This window comes from Dreissena polymorpha, chromosome 4, assembly GCF_020536995.1.
Source record: "Dreissena polymorpha isolate Duluth1 chromosome 4, UMN_Dpol_1.0, whole genome shotgun sequence".
Taxonomy (NCBI): domain Eukaryota; kingdom Metazoa; phylum Mollusca; class Bivalvia; order Myida; family Dreissenidae; genus Dreissena; species Dreissena polymorpha.
Window position 1 is genome coordinate 35,048,250 of NC_068358.1, and position 20,945 is coordinate 35,069,194.

Consider the following 20,945-nt stretch of genomic DNA (forward strand, 5'->3'; position numbering starts at 1 on the left):
TCCATCTACATCCGATGTTACATCATGACTAATTGTGTCATTGTCCACAGTGTGTATATTATTGTTTTTAGAACGGCAACACTTTGCGAAATGGTTAAGTTTGTTGCACTTGCGGCACTGCTTTCCTTTTGCTGGACATTGTGCAAAGTTGTGAAATGTATCACAGTTGAAACACGGCTTGTGTTTGGTAGGTAGACTTGGACCTGCATCAGTAGCTGTCGTCCGACGTTGTTGTCGTTGGCGATGCGGTTGCATCGGTCTAGGGTGCACTGGCCTGGATCGGCACGCGTCTACTTCGTTGTTCATGGAGCGCAGCTGCTCCCTTGAGTACTCCAGACTTTGCGCAGTCTGTACGGCTACATCGAGTGTCAACCCTGCACCGATGTTGATTAGCTTCTCGCGTAACTTTGGCGAATTTGTGCCAAAAACGATCCTATCTCGAATCATTTCGTCCGTCTTTTCGGCAAAGTTGCAGTCATGTGCAATAAGTTGCAAGCGTGTAATATATGCATCAATGGAGTCGTTGTCCTGCATCTGTTTGTAAAACTTGTACCGGGCAAAGATCGGATTTAACTTTGGCTGCACGTAATTTCTGAAACGTTCATAATATGTTTTTATCTTCTTTGCATTTTCTGGCGAAATGTCTTTCCACGTGCTGTGAATGTCACGTCCTCTGTCACCAATCCACAATAAGAAATATGATACATGTTCTTCCTCTGATTTGTTCTTCAAAATTCCACTAAACATGAGTTTCACGTGACGTTCAAATTTGTCGAATGCTTCGGGTAAATTGGACGAGTTCCAGTCCATTCGCGGAGCTTGGATGCCACTTAAATCCATGTTTTAAACTTATGTGATGTGGATAAATCACTCAAATTCTGACACCATGTTTCATATTTGAATGTTATGCGTAGTTGTTCTTTCACTCATGTGAATAGTCTAAGTAATAACAAACACAAATGTGCGCTATACTCTTTAATGATGTTACTACGTTGGTGGCTCAAGTGAGACTAGCTTATCAGCTCACTGTACAATGTAATAGTAAGGTTATTCAAGCATGCAGCTATCTATAGTCTGTATCTAGTTACACTATGTGCAACTTTTGTTGCAAAGCATCGTTTTTTTTCGCGACAATGTTAGTTGGAAATATCGTTAAATAACAATCCGTCAAACTATGTATTGATTGAATATAGATTATTGAATAGAGAAATAATACACTGCACTTCTCTTTTTAGTTGCGAATCCTGTTAGTGTAACTTTGTTTCTGGTGAAATCGTTTACTTAATTATTTATTGCGTTTGGAGTTTATTTATATTTCCTAATACAATACAACTTGAACTAATTGGACGAATTCTAATAGAGAATCCTTGTGTTTACTTGGCTCATGATGCATACAGATTGATCTTTAGAGGACATCTTGCTTTCGGTGTAAGACCAACGGCTCTCAGCGGCAAACAACATTGCCAGATATCGTTCTTTCAGTCACAAATAATTCACACTATTAAAGGTTAAGTGGCAGGCCACCGGCTTTCTATGCCTTTAAGTCCCGGAAAACCGACACCTTACTTTTTGTGCCTTCTATCGGAGAACATAGTGACGGCGCTGAAAACTTATATAGTAATCACGGATATTATCGTTACACGACGAAAATTGGCATGCTTTAAGTTGTATTGCATGTATACAAAACAAAACAAACTTAAATTTATACAATATACAATCAATTACAGTTATTAAGGTATCTGCTTATGCATGAACATATTATAAATAGTCTTTCTATTTTACAGACTATATTTATATAGAAGATTAAACGTTCAGTGAAAGGTGTTTACATTTATAACTATTTTTTAAATTTATTATTTCATCGCGTTGACATTCTTACGCACAATGAGAATATTTGTGTGAGTTTATTAATTGGTAGAACAATTATTTGATGTTGTTGCGGTAGACCAATGCACGAGAATTATGATTGAATCCGGATCATGTTTGTTCAATGATGACATACATTGATTATGCTACAGAACAAAAAAGAACATTGTTATGCTCAGTACATCAGAAGTTAGCTGTTCTTAGTGTTGATCGAATTACACAGATAACCATCAGACACTCCGTAAAATATAGTTAAGGCCCTAAATAGCCTATGAATACACATAATAATGTGTAATATAACAACTGGATGGCCCGATAGTTATCCCTAAAATGTTTGGTTTATTCTAAAAAAATATCTAAATTACTATAATTACTATGAGCAACATAGATTTAATACTATAATTATATTTTTACATGCGAACTTAATTTAGTGCTATTCAGCCTTTTGCGATACTTACAAGGATGTTTTCTTGCGCACACCGACATGGCAACTCTTCTAAAATTTGCTGCTAAAGTTGCACCTTTTGCAGCTAATAGACACGTATGTGCATCAACTGTCAGAATGGCATCGTACTTGATTCAAGATCCAAAGTACTCCTGGTTGAAAGAACTCGGATTGGGCGTTGAAAACAAAGGTGTCTATTGCGGGGAATGGTTTGGGAGTGGAGAGGTCGGTATATACCATTTAACCTGATGTCGGTTTCGATTGCAAATTTGACATAATGATGAAACACTAACACTGTAACGGGCAAAAAATTAAGTGCATCTCTGTTAACTATTACACTGGGTTAGAATGTAAATAAATCGTCAGGATTTTTTAAATTTATTTTTCGTATACGTACTGAAACATTAAACACACACAAAGATATTTTTATTTATTAAGCATGTGTAGCATATAATAAACGATAACACACTTACACAGCCATAGTTAATACAATGAAATATAATACACAATAATACAAAAGGTAAACAGGTAATCGTTTTAAATAACTGTAATTTGATAATTACTCCGCTTGCACTTGCCTTATTGAAATTAGTGCATTGAACCGCTCTGATAGGGAATACATGTTCATGTAATAAACACGGACTCGCGAGTTTTCACACCTTTATTGACATTACACTACAGATTAACACCAATTAGCTGTCGAGTGTCGTTTAACCTCGAATCGATTAAAATCAGTTAAACGGGCGGTTAAAGCAATCAAGCTGTGATCGCCAGCTTCTTTGAATTTTCTGAAAATACATGTATGGCTTGTTTTCATTGAGTCGTGGGTTCCCTTTGTGTCCTGGTTATAGAGATCGCGTGAAATCACTTGAAAGAACGTTCGCAGGCGCTGCAGTTCGTTCGGTAAAAAGTTTGACAGAATCGGCGTTCATTTTACAGATCGAAAATGTGTCAAAAACAGGTAAATAATGCGATTAACCATAACCCGATGCATTTTTATACACAAATAAACACTATTTCTACCCTTATATTGTTTCTAAGTAACACAAAATCCCTTATTAATGAGTATTTCCCATGTTACTTTGTCTGTTGCCATTTTTACACAAATGACGGTCTGCGTATGCACGAAGCACTTGCTGTAATCACACTAAAATTTAGGTCACACTCAACAAATTGTTCCTTAATTGAATTGTTAAAATTAATTAAGAAACAATGGGTTCACTTTGAGAATTCCAATGAAACACTTTTTTGTTTTTATTTTTCAGAAACAACCTATCAGACTGATGAAATGCAAGGCATATTCTAGGGAAATGATGATGAGTGCATACAAGGCAGTGAAAGATGACCATTTGCCAGTTGATAGAGCGACAATCATGTATGGTGTGCCAAAACAAACACTGAGGGACATAGTGTTGAACAAAGTCAAGATCAGCTCATGGTGCGGATTCATTATTCACCCATGATGAAGAAGAACTGCTTGTTAGCCATCTGAAAGGGTTGGCCCAGGTTAGGTATGGCATTAATCGCTCTCAGTTGAACGTTCTTGCAGGTGATTTGGCTGTGAAACTGGGTAGACGTTTCACTGACTCCAAACTAAGCAACAACCGGTATTATGCCTTCTTGATACGATGGGTACACAGGCTGGAAGTCATTAAACCAAGGGGTCTTTCATCGACAAGCGCAGCCGCTGTCACACAGGAGAATATTGACAGCTACTTCTGGGATTTGGATGCTATTCTAACCAAGTACTCCCTGAAGTGTAAGCCACATCTCATATATAATCTGGATGAGACTGGCATTCAGCCAGAGCATCGACCATCAAAGGTCAGCACAGGAGTTTCATTAAGCAAAACTCAAGCTGTCACCTCTCCGAATGCAGGCATCACAACCATTATAGCGTGCGTAAATGCGGCCGGAACAGCACTACCCCCTTACTATGTGTTCAAGGGAAAATGGACAAACAATGACCTATTGAAAAATGCAGCAGGTGGGGCCAACTACGCAATGTCGGATTCTGGATGGGTAAACGGGGAGGTATTGATGAAGTACCTTGAAGAACACTTTCTGAAATTTGTTCAACGAGGATCAGGTTACATTTCCCAACCTATACTGCTCATATATGATGGCCATGCTTCACATGTCTCCATTGACATAGTCAACTGGGCAAGAGAGCATAATGTCATACTGTTTGTGCTACCCCCACACAGTTCTCATGCCCTCCAACCATTGGACATTACATGTTTTGGGCCGTTCAAGTCCATTTTCCACAATGAATGCCATCTATACATGGCTAAGCAGAGGGGAAGAGTCATTACAAAATATGACATAGCTGACTTGTCTGGGAAGGCATACTTATTAAGTTAAAATCCATGACACCAGCAACAATACAGTCTGGATTCTGGAAAGCGGGCATATTGCCATTTGATCGGACAAAAGTACCTGCAGAAATGATAGTGCCGTCTAAATCATTCCCCAAAATCATTCCAGAATTGCCAATTAGAACCATGAAAGAGCTCCTAGATGAAAAGTTAATGGAAACAGCTCCAAAAGCCAATCTTGAAAAACCAATAGCTAATAAAAATAAGACACAGGACAAAAAGAAGAAACCAAAAATGGGTGGAAAGGCCATTACAGAAGACTCTACATACTTTCAGCTGCTAGAATACCAACAACAGAGAGAAGAAAATAACACAAAAGATAAAAACAAATAGATCAAAACAAAATTTGAACAAATCACCCCAACCAAGCACAAGCAAAGGAAATATCGTGTACTCTGACATTGAAAGCGAAATTGAAGACGAAGATCCAGCTTACAACTGTTGTATATGCAAGAAGTTTTCACCGCCAGGATTGGATCAGTGTGATGAACTTGTGATCTTCAAATGGACCCAGTGCACAGCTTGTGGTCATTGGTGCCTCCTGCGATTTTGTTCACAGATCCGAGAAGTGCGCCGGCTATCTGATTTCTTCTGTCCGCATTGTGCTGAAAGAGAGTGTTAAATTTATTGACAGTTACTTCATCTGTTAGGTTGTTTAAATAGTATTTTTATTAAATTGTTATGGATCAGTTAATTGCATTCCATCAATATGTAATGTTTATAATTGTTCTTGTTGTTGTGTAAATAGTAAGTGACTAAGGCCTAAAAAAAAAATCGTTTGTTTCCACTGACATGGCCAAAAAAATTAGGGTAGGTAGGTAGGCAAATAATTTTATTTTTAAAAATATTTTTTTTTTTAGAAATTGTCGTACATGGTGCATTTTCTTCTCATGTTTTGTGTATTACTGTATGTACAATAAATTTAATGATGTCTGTAATGCTATATGACTATATTTAAATGCTTTTATGAAATAAAAACTTGCTGTTCATTAATATTGAATGTGTTGCTTTCCTTAATTCCGAGTTTAATGTTGACTTCTGGCAACGGCTTAAATATACCATTTTATGACCAATAAAAGGCATAAATATAACAAGTCACAGAGAGCTTGACCCTCAGTGTCTATAGGGATTCAGTGTTGTTATACTTTCTGGTCCTTTGGGTTCATGCAGTGTATTCTATATTATTTATTATTTATAATATATTAAATACCTCAAAAGCAGTGCTACGGGAACGCCAGTGGTGTTGCATTTAACATTATCACCACGGAAAGACCCAATCAAACCGGATGTGCTTTTATATTTCTTGGATGCAGTTAATGTTCCCAAAGGACCACATTTTCAGATTATATTATGTACTGGTGGCGTGGGGTCTATCTACCCATGAATTTCAGGAACAGAACAGAAAATTTATTACGACTTGTATTATATACATACAATTACACACACAAAAATCAATAAACAAGCACAAAATCAAATCACACCAAGCACAGAAAAGCAGACATTTAATGCTTCTTGTATCAAACTATACTTATAAATTTAAACAAGAAATGTGTTTGTTAGAAACACCATGTCCCCTACTGCGCCGCTTTGAAGCTAAATCTTTGACCTTGAAGGATGACCTTGACCTTTCACCACTCAAAATGTGCAGGTCCATGAGATACACATGCATGCCAAGTATGAAGTTGCTATCTTCAATCTTGCAAAAGTAATTGCAAATGTTAAAGTTGGGACAAACAAACAAACAAACAAATGAACCAACATACAGGGCAAAAACAATATGTCCCCCACTATAGCACTATGACTGTGCTTGCCCTGAAAATGATAACATTTTTACTTATTAAATATAACTAGAATTTTGACATGGACAATTATGCTTGGACAGAGACAAATACACTATATATACAGTAGACAAAATGAAAAATGGCTGAACTGTTTGCAGTCAGAAGTCCTACCATAATGATCATCTTTACATTCAGCTGTGAAAGTTGAAGCAAAATTTGTCAAGCAGAGGAGTTGAACACACACAATTTTGTAATAATAAATTCAAAAGTGAAAAAAAAGACAAAGGACCATAATCCTGCCAGAAATAATTCTAGGCAATATTCATTTCTTGGAGATCCAATGTAACAGTTTAGTAGAGATGCACCCAGTCGTTAAAGAGGATTTTAAAACATGAAATCTTTAAACTTATTATTCCATTTTGGAAAAAAATTGCTATCTTCAATTGCCAATTACAAAACCATCCAGCAAGCTATTAAAACAGTCAGTTGCAGACCATTTAAATGACTTAAAATTGTCAAAACTTTGGCAAAGACACAAACTGGTATTACTTTTTCCTTCAACAGTACAGTCAAGTTACCATTACCGGATCAGTAGCGTAATTAAGTTGTGCTGGTGAAAAACAATGAACGGTTTGAGACTTCTTTAACACCAGTTTGATTAAAAATTACCGTTGCTAACTGATTCAGCACATTGTCTTATTTTTACACGCAGACAAAATCTTAAACATGAATCAAAACTGAAATGGACTTTTGCATGCCGAAAGACTACTAAATGGCCTTTAAAATAATGGGTAAACTTCTTACTTTCCAACAGAGTTATAGCAAGTGGCCACAAAAAATGTTCAACCTCGATTTGGAAACGAGACAGAAGTCAACAAAGTCGTATATACATGTCAGCAAAACATACCGAAATGTTTGACAAAGAGACGCTCCAATTACGACTCAATCAATGCGTTTAAATAATAGGCCTTGAAGATGCTATGTGCAAAATATCATCTAACAATATCAACTATTTATCGCAAAACGCAGTCTTGAACATCAAAGTGATCCGCTATGCGTAATGATCCGGTAATGGCGCTGGGCGCCGCCATCTTGTTTATGTTGAAAGTTTAATGTACGGCGCCGATAACGTTGAACGCTTATTGAGCGCGCCGAAAAATACGGGTCCGATTTTTTTCGAATTTTGGGCTCAAAAAAGATTAGGACCGGCGGCAAAAAATTAGGTAGGGTCGGGCCACCGGAAACAAACAACTTTTTTTGTTACGCCTAACAAGTAGTTATTGAGTTTATGCACAACAATGACTTTTGCATATTTGTCAATAACATCATTATTCACTATTGTGAAGATATTTTGCAATTAATGTTTATTGACTTATTTTGCATTAGCTTGATTAGGCCTAAAAAAAAAATCGTTTGTTTCCACTGACATGGCCAAAAAAATTAGGGTAGGTAGGTAGGCAAATAATTTTATTTTTAAAAATATTTTTTTTTTAGAAATTGTCGTACATGGTGCATTTTCTTCTCATGTTTTGTGTATTACTGTATGTACAATAAATTTAATGATGTCTGTAATGCTATATGACTATATTTAAATGCTTTTATGAAATAAAAACTTGCTGTTCATTAATATTGAATGTGTTGCTTTCCTTAATTCCGAGTTTAATGTTGACTTCTGGCAACGGCTTAAATATACCATTTTATGACCAATAAAAGGCATAAATATAACAAGTCACAGAGAGCTTGACCCTCAGTGTCTATAGGGATTCAGTGTTGTTATACTTTCTGGTCCTTTGGGTTCATGCAGTGTATTCTATATTATTTATTATTTATAATATATTAAATACCTCAAAAGCAGTGCTACGGGAACGCCAGTGGTGTTGCATTTAACATTATCACCATGGAAAAACCCAATCAAACCGGATGTGCTTTTATATTTCTTGGATGCAGTTAATGTTCCCAAAGGACCACATTTTCAGATTATATTATGTACTGGTGGCGTGGGGTCTATCTACCCATGAATTTCAGGAACAGAACAGAAAATTTATTACGACTTGTATTATATACATACAATTACACACACAAAAATCAATAAACAAGCACAAAATCAAATCACACCAAGCACAGAAAAGCAGACATTTAATGCTTCTTGTATCAAACTATACTTATAAATTTAAACAAGAAATGTGTTTGTTAGAAACACCATGTCCCCTACTGCGCCGCTTTGAAGCTAAATCTTTGACCTTGAAGGATGACCTTGACCTTTCACCACTCAAAATGTGCAGGTCCATGAGATACACATGCATGCCAAGTATGAAGTTGCTATCTTCAATCTTGCAAAAGTAATTGCAAATGTTAAAGTTGGGACAAACAAACAAACAAACAAATGAACCAACATACAGGGCAAAAACAATATGTCCCCCACTATAGCACTATGACTGTGCTTGCCCTGAAAATGATAACATTTTTACTTATTAAATATAACTAGAATTTTGACATGGACAATTATGCTTGGACAGAGACAAATACACTATATATACAGTAGACAAAATGAAAAATGGCTGAACTGTTTGCAGTCAGAAGTCCTACCATAATGATCATCTTTACATTCAGCTGTGAAAGTTGAAGCAAAATTTGTCAAGCAGAGGAGTTGAACACACACAATTTTGTAATAATAAATTCAAAAGTGAAAAAAAAGACAAAGGACCATAATCCTGCCAGAAATAATTCTAGGCAATATTCATTTCTTGGAGATCCAATGTAACAGTTTAGTAGAGATGCACCCAGTCGTTAAAGAGGATTTTAAAACATGAAATCTTTAAACTTTTTATTCCATTTTGGAAAAAAATTGCTATCTTCAATTGCCAATTACAAAACCATCCAGCAAGCTATTAAAACAGTCAGTTGCAGACCATTTAAATGACTTAAAATTGTCAAAACTTTGGCAAAGACACAAACTGGTATTACTTTTTCCTTCAACAGTACAGTCAAGTTACCATTACCGGATCAGTAGCGTAATTAAGTTGTGCTGGTGAAAAACAATGAACGGTTTGAGACTTCTTTAACACCAGTTTGATTAAAAATTACCGTTGCTAACTGATTCAGCACATTGTCTTATTTTTACACGCAGACAAAATCTTAAACATGAATCAAAACTGAAATGGACTTTTGCATGCCGAAAGACTACTAAATGGCCTTTACAATAATGGGTAAACTTCTTACTTTCCAACAGAGTTATAGCAAGTGGCCACAAAAAATGTTCAACCTCGATTTGGAAACGAGACAGAAGTCAACAAAGTCGTATATACATGTCAGCAAAACATACCGAAATGTTTGACAAAGAGACGCTCCAATTACGACTCAATCAATGCGTTTAAATAATAGGCCTTGAAGATGCTATGTGCAAAATATCATCTAACAATATCAACTATTTATCGCAAAACGCAGTCTTGAACATCAAAGTGATCCGCTATGCGTAATGATCCGGTAATGGCGCTGGGCGCCGCCATCTTGTTTATGTTGAAAGTTTAATGTACGGCGCCGATAACGTTGAACGCTTATTGAGCGCGCCGAAAAATACGGGTCCGATTTTTTTCGAATTTTGGGCTCAAAAAAGATTAGGACCGGCGGCAAAAAATTAGGTAGGGTCGGGCCACCGGAAACAAACAACTTTTTTTGTTACGCCTAATAACAGAATTTTGCTGCATTAATTCTTAATAATTGATCAAATAATTTGTTTGTCATTTAAATTATTTATTGTTGTAGAAAATAAAATTGCATATGTATTTCAATAAAATTTTATGATTATTGTTTGAAATAAATTAGTTATTTAATATTCTTTAAAACACACACACACACACAATAAAACACTTGGTTTGCATATTACATTGAATAAAGAACGTAACCTGCAGTTTATATTGCATAAGTGTGTCTACAGCATGACATATTTGCTTACATACAACAGCCAATCAGAATCCACGACTCAATGAGAACGTATTTCCAAGATGGCCGCTTGACATGATGTAAACAAAACAAATAGTTAGAAGTTTTGTATTTGTTTAAAACAGCAAAAAGTATCCAAATTGATTAACAAAGGAATATATTTGTACAATTGAATCTTAATTGATTTGGATTCTTTAGTTAATAAAATATTATACCGATTTATACACAATTACCCACGACTTAACAAGGCAATAGCATGTACATGAAGTTGCATAACATGGATTTGAATCAGAAATGGAAGGTTGGAGAAAAAACGGGATCCCGTTATCAGAAAGTCTACGGAAAGCACGTTTTTTACATGCTGCGTATGACGCAATAAAATATTTCTTTGTACATGTATCGTATTGCATTCAATCTAAATTTAAATTCGCTCGTCCAATGAAAGCTGTGTCCCATAACGGTATGACTAGATACCGAAAACAGTAACATGTACCGAAAACAGTGTTTCTTTATTAAACAGTGAATATTAAGATGAAAACATCGCCTTTTCCCATGCCTGGTTTAAAAAAGAATAGTAGTTTGAAGATATTTCAATATATATGTTAAAACTTAAATAAAATTTATTTTAATAACAATAATAATTAATAAAAATTTATTAACAATAATAAATAACAACAATAAGGCATTCGATAAAGTTAGTCATGTAAAGTTTATTCACACACTTAAAATGTATAATTTTGGTCAAAAATAAATTGACTGGATAAAAGCTTTTTTAAGCAACCGAAAACAACGTGTCCTAGTAAATGGATCGAGTTCAGAATGGAAGAGTATACAAGTTGTATTCCGCAAGGATCTGTGCTCGGGCCGATATGTTTTGTACTATATATAAATGACCTAACCTCGATTATACCAAATGAAAGTGAAATATTTCTATTTGTAGACGACACTAAAAATTTTAGGCAAATAAGGAATATAAATGATTGTGAGTTGCTTCAAGCAGATATATTTAAAATGAAAGAGTGGTCAGATAAATGGAAGTTAAAATTTCACCCAGACAAATGTAAAGTGATGAGAATTGGTAAGAATTAAATAAGTGAATTTGAATACAAGCTAGACAAAAACTTAAAACCTATGGCAAGGAGTACGGAAGAGAAAGATATAGGTGTTGTTACTGATAACAAATTAAAATTTGACGAACATATAAATGAAAAAGTTAATAAAGCAAACTCGATCGTTGGAGTAATTAGACGAATGTTTGAATAGTATATAGACAAGACAGTTTTTAAAACTCTGTTCACATCGTTAGTGAGACCTCATTTAGAATATGCAAATCCAGTCTGGAATCCACATCTGAAAAAAGACATTAAAATGTTAGAAAATGTCCAAAGGCGTGCGACGAAACAAGTACCTGGTTTATCTGAAATGTCATATGAGGAGAGATTAAAGGATTTGAAATTACCTACTCTTGCTTATAGAAGATTACAAGGAGACCTCATTGAAGCATATAAAATAATTACTATGAAGTACGACCCAGCTGTTTCAAAATTATTCGCGAAAAACACTAGTCAATCAACAAGGGGGCATGAGCATAAACTTTTTAAAAGGCGATCAAGATTGGATGTTAGGAAATATTCGTTTTGTTACCGGATTGTGGACATATGGAATAAATTACCTGAACATGTAATATCAGCTAAGACGGTACACTCTTTTGAAAGACAATTGGATAAATTCCTAAGCGATCAACCCATTAAATATCAATACACGGAATGTCTAGAATTTACTAGAAGTATTCAGGATAATTCTAGTAATGAAAACGCGGAGCTAGCATTTAAGGATGGGGTCACCAACCTACTGTTAGAACGACATCTGTAAGTATCTGTAAGTATCTGTAATAATCCTCATTCAGTTGTTTTTTTTCGAATACGAAACAGTAAAATGAACGCCCGAAAACAGTGAACAAATATACGAAAACAGTATGTATTCAATATGTAAGTAAGAAATAGATATCGATAATACATAACCAATACTATTTTATTCATTTGTAATGAAGTTTAATTTTCCAAGAAACCAAAAAAGCATAGCAAATGAGTGTAATAATTGATCGCTTTAATATATTAGTTTTTAACGTCTGCAATTTTTTATTCAAGTACCGGTTCGTGTGTTCTTTTGTGTTACATTTTCTATCAATATCAAACTGTGATCATTAAGGGGTTGTAATAAGAGATAAACTAAAGAACCTGATTGGTATAATTTGTTTGTTGTTTTCACAATTTAATAATCATATTCTAATTGTTTCAATACACATTGTTGTTTTCCGTGTAGATTGATTAAAGTTACAATGCAAATACTATATTTTCTTAATGCTATATTGTATCCCCTTTGCGCACAATAAGTCACTGTAAAGCAGTTGGTTATTTCTCTTCAATTTTTATTTCATATGCGTATTTTTAACCGATTTTAAATTGGCAATTTATCCCAATTAATTTTGCATTATGCACCAGTCTCAATATGCAAATTAGACTAACGACAGAGAGTAACAAGTACTCTTAAAAACCTCCCGAACATTTTGTGGCAGATTCTTCAACAATACATGTTTATGTTCTATGCTGGCCATAGCTTAATTATTTCAAGATTTGTTATATTCGAATATACATAAATTGTTGAAACACACCATAACATTCTGAAATAAACTAAATTGTAATTCTCCTAACTGAGTGTCGCGTGCCGGTAATTCTAATGTTTGAATGACGTCATTGACTTTTAATGGAATGTTTCCACATGCTTTTTACTGCGTTTTTGGATTAAACTTTTAATTTGTAAGTCTGTTTCTCTGTAAACTTGTGATAGTTGTTAAGTTCAGTACTCAAATATAATATGACTGAAATTTAGCAGTGAGTTTTAAGTTGTACAAAACATCAAGCATAACAATAAATGACCAACATATGAACAATGGCTGTATTGGTTCCCGGCAGCCTTGACAAATAACAAGAGCCGATTGAAAAACTGTAAACGAGGACGGGAGCCTTGACTGGCAATCTATACATAGATGGTTACATCATTACACTGTTGTCAGTAAGACCGGCGTGTACACAATGCCTCTACTAGAATTAACCAAGGCGACTTGCATCAGCGGTCAGTGATGCGTAGCAAATCCTGTCGCTATCAGTTGATCAGATAACCGATAAATGCACACAGTAAACAATGGCAGTATTAGTGACGGCATTGTGCACCCGCGCGGCAGATTATCAAAGGAGAAAATCTTTGAAAATGTCGGCGATTTTGTTTTCGCTTTGATGTAATCAGAAAGCGATATCAAGCATCGTAGAGCAATCATGTTGCCTACGTCGCCCTATAGGATGATCCCTGGTCATAAAAATGTTGAGTTGCCTTTTAATGTTTTCTGTTTAATTGCTACTAGATAGCAATGTGAATTTGTGATGTCATTAAAATATTGAAATACCCGATCCACTATGTTTTTCTTCTGCTTATAGACGGGACCCATACTTTTTCTCTGGGACCCAGAGATTTAAAACCTATGAGTCCCTGGGACTCATACTTATGATTTCTAAAATTATCACTGCGTCATACGGGCCCTTCTAATTGGTCGCTAAGGATTGTTACTATGTGCAATGTGCTTGTTTTATAAATTGTTTCTAAATGGAGATAAGAAAGTTTATTCACATTGTTCTTAAAATATGGATTGCATTTTTAACCAGGTTTTCCGAAGGAAAAAACTAGTTATTAGATTGGCGAATGCGGGCGGGCTGGCTGGCTGGCGGGCTGGCGGAATAAGCTTGTCCGGGCCATAACTATGTCGTTCATTGTCAGATTTTAAAATCATTTGGCACATTTGTTCACCATCATTGGACGGTGTGTCGCGCGAAATAATTACGTCGATATCTCCAAGGTCAAGGTCACACTTTGAGTTCAAAGGTCAAAAATGGCCATAAATGAGCTTGTCCAAGCCATAACTATGTCGTTCATCGTCAGATTTTAAAATCATTTGGCACATTTGTTCACCATCATTGGACGGTGTGTCGCGCGAAATAATTACGTCGATATCTCCAAGGTCAAGGTCACACTTTGAGTTCAAAGGTCAAAAATGGCCATAAATGAGCTTGTCCTGGCCATAACTATGTCATTCATTGTGAGATTTTAAAATCATTTGGCACATTTGTTCACCATCATGGGACGGTGTGTCCCACGAAAGAATCACGTCAATATCTCCAATGTCAAGGTCGCCACGACTAAAAATAGATTAAAAAAAAAAAAAAAAAATTACAAAGGGGGTTAATTTTTTTTGGTCATTTCAAAAGTTCAGTTTGAGTTTTCTCCCTTTATCAGATTTTTTTTTCACAATGAAAACCTGGTTTTGTGACAATTTTGTCCCTTGTTTTTAATAAGTCTCAAATTTGTTAAACCTAGGGTGAGGCCAGCTAGCTCAGTTGGTAGAGCACTGGATTAAAATCCTTAAGGATCATAAGTTTAATCCCAGGACCAACCACTTAACTTCAATGTGCAGGGATGATGGAATCCTTTATTTGACCAATGGCCCTCTTGCTATGATTCTAGTAGAGCAGTTGTACTGCCACTACTGGCATAGAAAATTATAGTCAGGCCAATAGAACTTGTATATTAAGCTGGGTTCCCAATGCCGATCAGATCAACTTGATCAAGCCCGACCAAGCGGTCGGGTACGGGTCTGGTTCGGTCGGCATGATGGGTTGGGGGCGGTCGAGTAGGTCGGCATGGGTAGGGCTTCCTACCCGATATTTTTTGACACAACAAAAAATATCGAGTAGCGGTCGAGTAGGAAATGGATCGAGAAGCGCTCGGAAAGTAGTCGTGTATTAGTCGAGTAGAAGATCGTGACGCAATCGTGTAGCGTTCGGATTAACATCTTTTACACGATCTGTACCCGATCCCCCGACCTCTACCTGAGTTATTTTAGATCGCAACACGATTCACTCGACCTCTATTTGATTTGATGTACAGATTTACTAGACTGCTACCAGACGGCTACTCGACCGTACAAGATCACTTCCCGATTGCTATTCGACCATACACGAGCTCATGTCACTAAAACAAAACTCACATGATAAACGTTGTGCTTGTCTCTCATAACCTTTTTAGAAAAGAATCGCCTTTAGAAAAGCCTACGCACCTGGGCGGCTTCCTCCTCCTCTAACTCTAATACAGCCATGGCCCTGTCTCTCTGGAGCTCTAACCATCTGGCACACAAATGTAATTGTTCAATCTCCATGATGATTAAAGTGATTAGTGAACAACAATGTTTGAAGTTTTTATTTTCAAAGTTTCAATACACGACCCTTCGCGACTTTGTACGACTGTAGTACGACCATTGCAATCAGGTCGTGTGAAGATCTGGTGGCGATCAAGCTGAGGTCCACTTGGTCAAGCTCTATAGGGCTCTCGTATAGGTCAAGATGATCGAGCAGAAATTGGAAAGATGGTCGAGTGGACGTCGTGAATGAGTCGTGTGGGGGTCGTGTGTTATCGACAAGACGTCGAGAAGAAGTCGTGTAAACCCTTTTTAGTCTAGCTTGGTCGGTTTGTTCGGGAAATTTCGGTGATCGGGATGATTGTGTTGATCAGATCGGCAGTGGGAACCCACCTTTAACCATGTATTAATGTTTTTGCTCTATATGTATGAGCATTTAATTGACATAAGTCCAATACATGAACTTTCATTTAATCGTTACATAAAGCAGAATACACAACCATGATGACCTATTTTTTAAAACATCTGGCATAATCTTGTTACTGTAATACATGACAAAACCAAAACCATGCCTTGGACTTAACAATTTTCACTAAAGTAAATATAAAAATCCGGAATATTTTGGAAAACACTTTAAGATATTTAAGTCATATGTGTGTGTGAGTCTACCTGCATGACTTTCAGATCAAGGTTGAGTTTTTTATGTATGTGTTGTTTTGAGACAAAAGTGGAATGAGGGGGCATCTGTGCCCTATGAACATGTTTATTGTTGTTTTTAATAAATCTCAAAATTTAGTTCATCTCCCATCCAGCTCTATGAGTTATGCCTAAGTAAACAAAATGTACTTTTAATCTTAATTTTAAAGCATAGTTAGAAAATGGACAAAACAAATTTCCAATTTTAGTCAAAACATCATGAATATTCCATATCAAAAGGCACCCTGTCCCATTCCAAAATGGTTTAAAAAAATTATAGCAACTTTATAGTTTTAATTGTTATCATAATGGATCTCAAAGCCACATTATTGCTATGCAACTCAATGTAATTGTAAACTAGCACTTAATAGATTCTATATTTGGAGTTCCATATACTTTTTTTCAGGAGGTAATATCGTACTCTCCAACCACCAATCAGCCAATTGCCAAAGTCACACAGGTATGTTTGAGTTTCACTACATCCTTGAATTTATTTTTACCTTCATATTTCATGACTTATTATTAACCATAGTAATTTTTAACAAGTTTGTCAACCAAGTTGAGAATCCTGGCTATAAAGTGGGGGTTCTGTGTGCATGCTGCATTAGACAAGATGTTTTCAGTCAATAACGTGTTTGCATTGACTAATTTTGATAAAACTTAAGACATAGCAAGCTCTCTGGATGAAAACGTACACAATATATTGTAAACCTTCATTATCCAGTGTTTCCGCCCAGTGAAGCTTGCATGGAGATCAAGCTTCGAATTATTTTGGGCATGACCAAATTAAGAACGAGTCTGCACTGTTTAATAAAATAGTTTCTTTTAATGTAGTTTAGATGAAGACCAAGCTGGTAATTACCTCTGGGCCAGTATTATATATAGGGTCAAGGTCAATAATTAACCAGGTTTTCCGAAGGAAAAAACTGGTTATTAGATTGGCGAATGTGGGCGGGCTGGCGGGCGGGCGGAACAAGCTTGTCCGGGCCATAACTATGTCGTTCATTGTCAGATTTTAAAATCATTTGGCACATTTGTTCACCATCATTGGACAGTGTGTCGCGCGAAATAATTACGTCGATATCTCCAAGGTCAAGGTCACACTTTGAGTTCAAAGGTCAAAAATGGCCATAAATGAGCTTGTCCTGGCCATAACTATGTCATTCATTGTGAGATTTTAAAATCATTTGGCACATTTGTTCACCATCATGGGACGGTGTGTCGCACGAAAGAATCACGTCAATATCTCCAATGTCAAGGTCGCCACAACTAAAAATAGATTTAAAAAAAAAAAAAACTTACAAAGGGGGGTAATTTTGTTTGTTCATTTCAAAAGTTCAGTTTGAGTTTTCTCCCTTTATCAGATTTTTTTTCACAATGAAAACCTGGTTTTGTGACAATTTTGTCCCTTGTTATAATTTGGATTGACAAATCTTTTTGTTAAATGCTATAGCAATGCATGGAGACCTAAACTGGTATTGTATTTGGGGTATTTGTCAGTTTTAAGAAAGGTAAAATGGCATATGCTAAATTACTTCAGTTCAGATAGATTTACTACACTAAAATTGTCTTTGTACATAGTTGTTCTAGCTTCTTGGGATTGCATTTTGGGCCAGTCTGATCAAGATCAAGGTTTTTGTTTCTACAAAATATAAAAAATAGTTTCTGATGGAGGTATTGCATTGAAAATTTGTGTTCATGGTTCGTATACATGCACACTTCACATTGAAGATCATTTAGGGGCCACTTTGGAAAATGTACATGCAACTGTTACTTAACTATGAAAAATAGTTTCTGCTTAATAACTTGAATTTTGATGGAGATACTGCACTGGCATTATGTGTTAAGGTAGCTTTTATGAAGACCTAGCTTATGAAGGCTTTTTGGAACAGAAAGATTAAGGTCAAGGTCAGGCTTATAAAAAATATAAACAATCTTTTTTACACTCATTAAGGGAGTGTGTTGTTTGATGACTGGCAGACTTATATTGCGTTTGAACAGTTATTTAAATTTAATAAATAACAAAAACTTGGAAATTTGGAATTTAAGATATGCTTGTTAGCTCGGCGTTTTCTGAGAAAACCCGAGGTATTGTCATAGCCAGCTCGTCGTCCGACGTCCGCGTCGTGCTAAAACCTTAACATTTTGTTAAGGTTTTGAACATTGGCTCTAAAATCAACATTGGCTCTAAAATCAAATTGCTTCTACCTACAACTTTGAAACTTCATATGTAGATGCACCTTGATGAGTTCTACACGCCACACCCATTTTTGGGTCACTAGGTTAAAAAAAAAATATATAAAAATCTGACAAGCTTTCATTTATTAGCTCAGCGTTTTCGGACAAAACCCGAGGTATTGTCATAGCCAGCTTGTCGTGTCGTCTGCCGTCCGTGTCATGCTTAAACCTTAATATTTGTTAAGGTTTTGAACATTGGCCCAAAAATTAAATTGCTCCCACCTACAACTTTGAAACTTCATATGTAGATGCACGTTGATGAGTTCTACACGCCACACCCATTTATGGGTCACTAGGCCAAAGGTCACTGTGACCTTTAAAAACAAAACAAAGACAAAAAAGCTGACAAGCTTTCATTTATTCAAAACTGCACCCGTAGCCGAGCGTGGCACCCGTTATGCTGTGCTCTTGTTTTTAGCTCAACTATTATATATTAAATATATATAGTGGAGCTATTCTTCTCACGTTGGCGTTCCCGTAAGTGTTAGCATGCTAATGTTAAAGTTTGCGTACCACCCCAAATATTTCCTTAGTCCTTTGACATATTGCTTTTATATTTTGCATACTTCTTTACCAACATGACCCCAATTTATGAACAAGAGCAGACAACTGTATCAAGTATTTTGACAGAATTATGGCCCCTTTTATACTTAGAATATGCATATTATTGATAAATCTATGTTAAAGTTTGCGTACCACCTCTAATATTTTCTGTCCTTTGACATATTGCTTTCATATTTTGCATACTTCTTTACCAACATGATCCCAATCTTTAAACAAGAGCAGACAACTGTATCAAGCAATTTGACAGAATTATGGCCCTTTTTTACTTAGATAATTGAACATTTGGTTAAGTTTTGTGTTTTGGTCCATTTTACTCCTGAAGTATCATAGCTATTGCTTTCAGACTTGGAAAACTCTCTAACTATCGTAAGGGGACTGTACAGGGCAAGTTGCATAACTCTGGTCAGCTTTTTAACAGAATTATGGCCCTTTTTTGTCTTAGTAACTTTGAATATTTTGTTAAATTTTGTGTTTAGATCCACTTTACTTCTAAAGTATCAAGGCTATTGCTTTCAAACTTCAAATACTTTCGAACTATCATGATGGTACTGTACCTGGCAAGTTGAATTTGACCTTGACCTTTGAATGACCTTGACTCAAGGTCAAATCAATAAATTTTGCTTAAATTGCCATAACTTCTTTATTTATCACATTTGATTCATACTTGACAAAACAACTCTTACATGTACCTGACATACCAAAATGGACTCCACCCAAACCATCCCCCACGCCCCACCCCAGAATCCCCCCCCCAAAAACAAAAAAAATAAAATAAAATTTCTTATTTTTGAAAGGTCATCTATTAAATGACCACACACCAACATTATACCCCCCCCCCCCCCTCATGATGGCTTACGTTATTCTGTCAAGCACTCGAATAGTCGAGCGCGCTGTCCTCTGACAGCTCTTGTTTTGTTTGTTATTGAGGAAATTATTTTTATTGTTGAAATATATAATTAACGGATTCTACTTTGTATGTACATTATTTTTTATGATAATGTATATTTGTTGAAACAAAATGCATTTAAAGTTAATACAAGTATATTTTGTTTCCAATTTATCTTATTTATACATAGGGTAACTCTAAAGATTATGAGCGTGCTGTGAAAGCAGCCAAAGAAGCCTGGCAAACCTGGGCAGATGTAAGTACTTACTGTAGTTATGAATTACAAATCAAATGATAAATATATCGGTATTTGAAAAGTGGTCCTAATAGTGAGGTGGCTTAATGCTGAGTTGATGGAAGGATAATACAAATGCTAATACAAATGATAAATATTTAATGAATTTTAATATTTTTCATGCAATATAACAGTAATCAATCTATACATTGGACAATAATAATCAAGCTTTTCAAACAAGAAGTGAAACATAATTTTTATTATTCTATTCTTCATAATTGTCTAAAAATTAAGCTTTTCTTTTAAGAATGGCTTGGACATACAAAAGAAAGAAACAACGTTAAGAATGTAAATGTAAGCATTTCAGACCACATTTTACATCTGACAGCATTTGTTTTTTTTAAACACAGTTTTAACAGGAGAGAGTCTCATAAAATGGCAATTTCTATTATTTATAAGCGTTTAAAAAAAAAAGAAAATGCAATTTGTTTGTCACAATGTTGTCAATAAGTTATCAGTTGCATACAAATCTAAGAAAGAAGATAAATGTCAAACTATCAATTGACAAAACGGAGTTGTGAGAGAAAATACAGTTTTGGAAACACACACAAAATTGGTCAAAAGATTTCCCATTACTCACGTTAATTAAATAAATATATTTTTTTAAACACACAA

The 20,945-nt window shown here is 35.6% G+C and overlaps 1 protein-coding gene across 2 annotated transcripts in view; it reads left to right on the top strand.

Moving 5' to 3' along the window:
* The first annotated feature begins 2,316 nt into the window (after positions 1–2,316).
* Positions 2,317–20,945, top strand: part of LOC127880145 (alpha-aminoadipic semialdehyde dehydrogenase-like) — a 59,268-nt gene continuing 40,639 nt past the window's right edge. For both annotated transcript variants that reach the window (XM_052427382.1, XM_052427383.1), the window contains exons 1-3: positions 2,317–2,536; positions 16,754–16,807; positions 20,226–20,291. In XM_052427382.1, the coding sequence (XP_052283342.1) occupies positions 2,351–2,536; positions 16,754–16,807; positions 20,226–20,291 (306 nt within the window). In that variant the 5' untranslated portion in view covers positions 2,317–2,350. The remainder of the gene's footprint in view (positions 2,537–16,753; positions 16,808–20,225; positions 20,292–20,945) is intronic.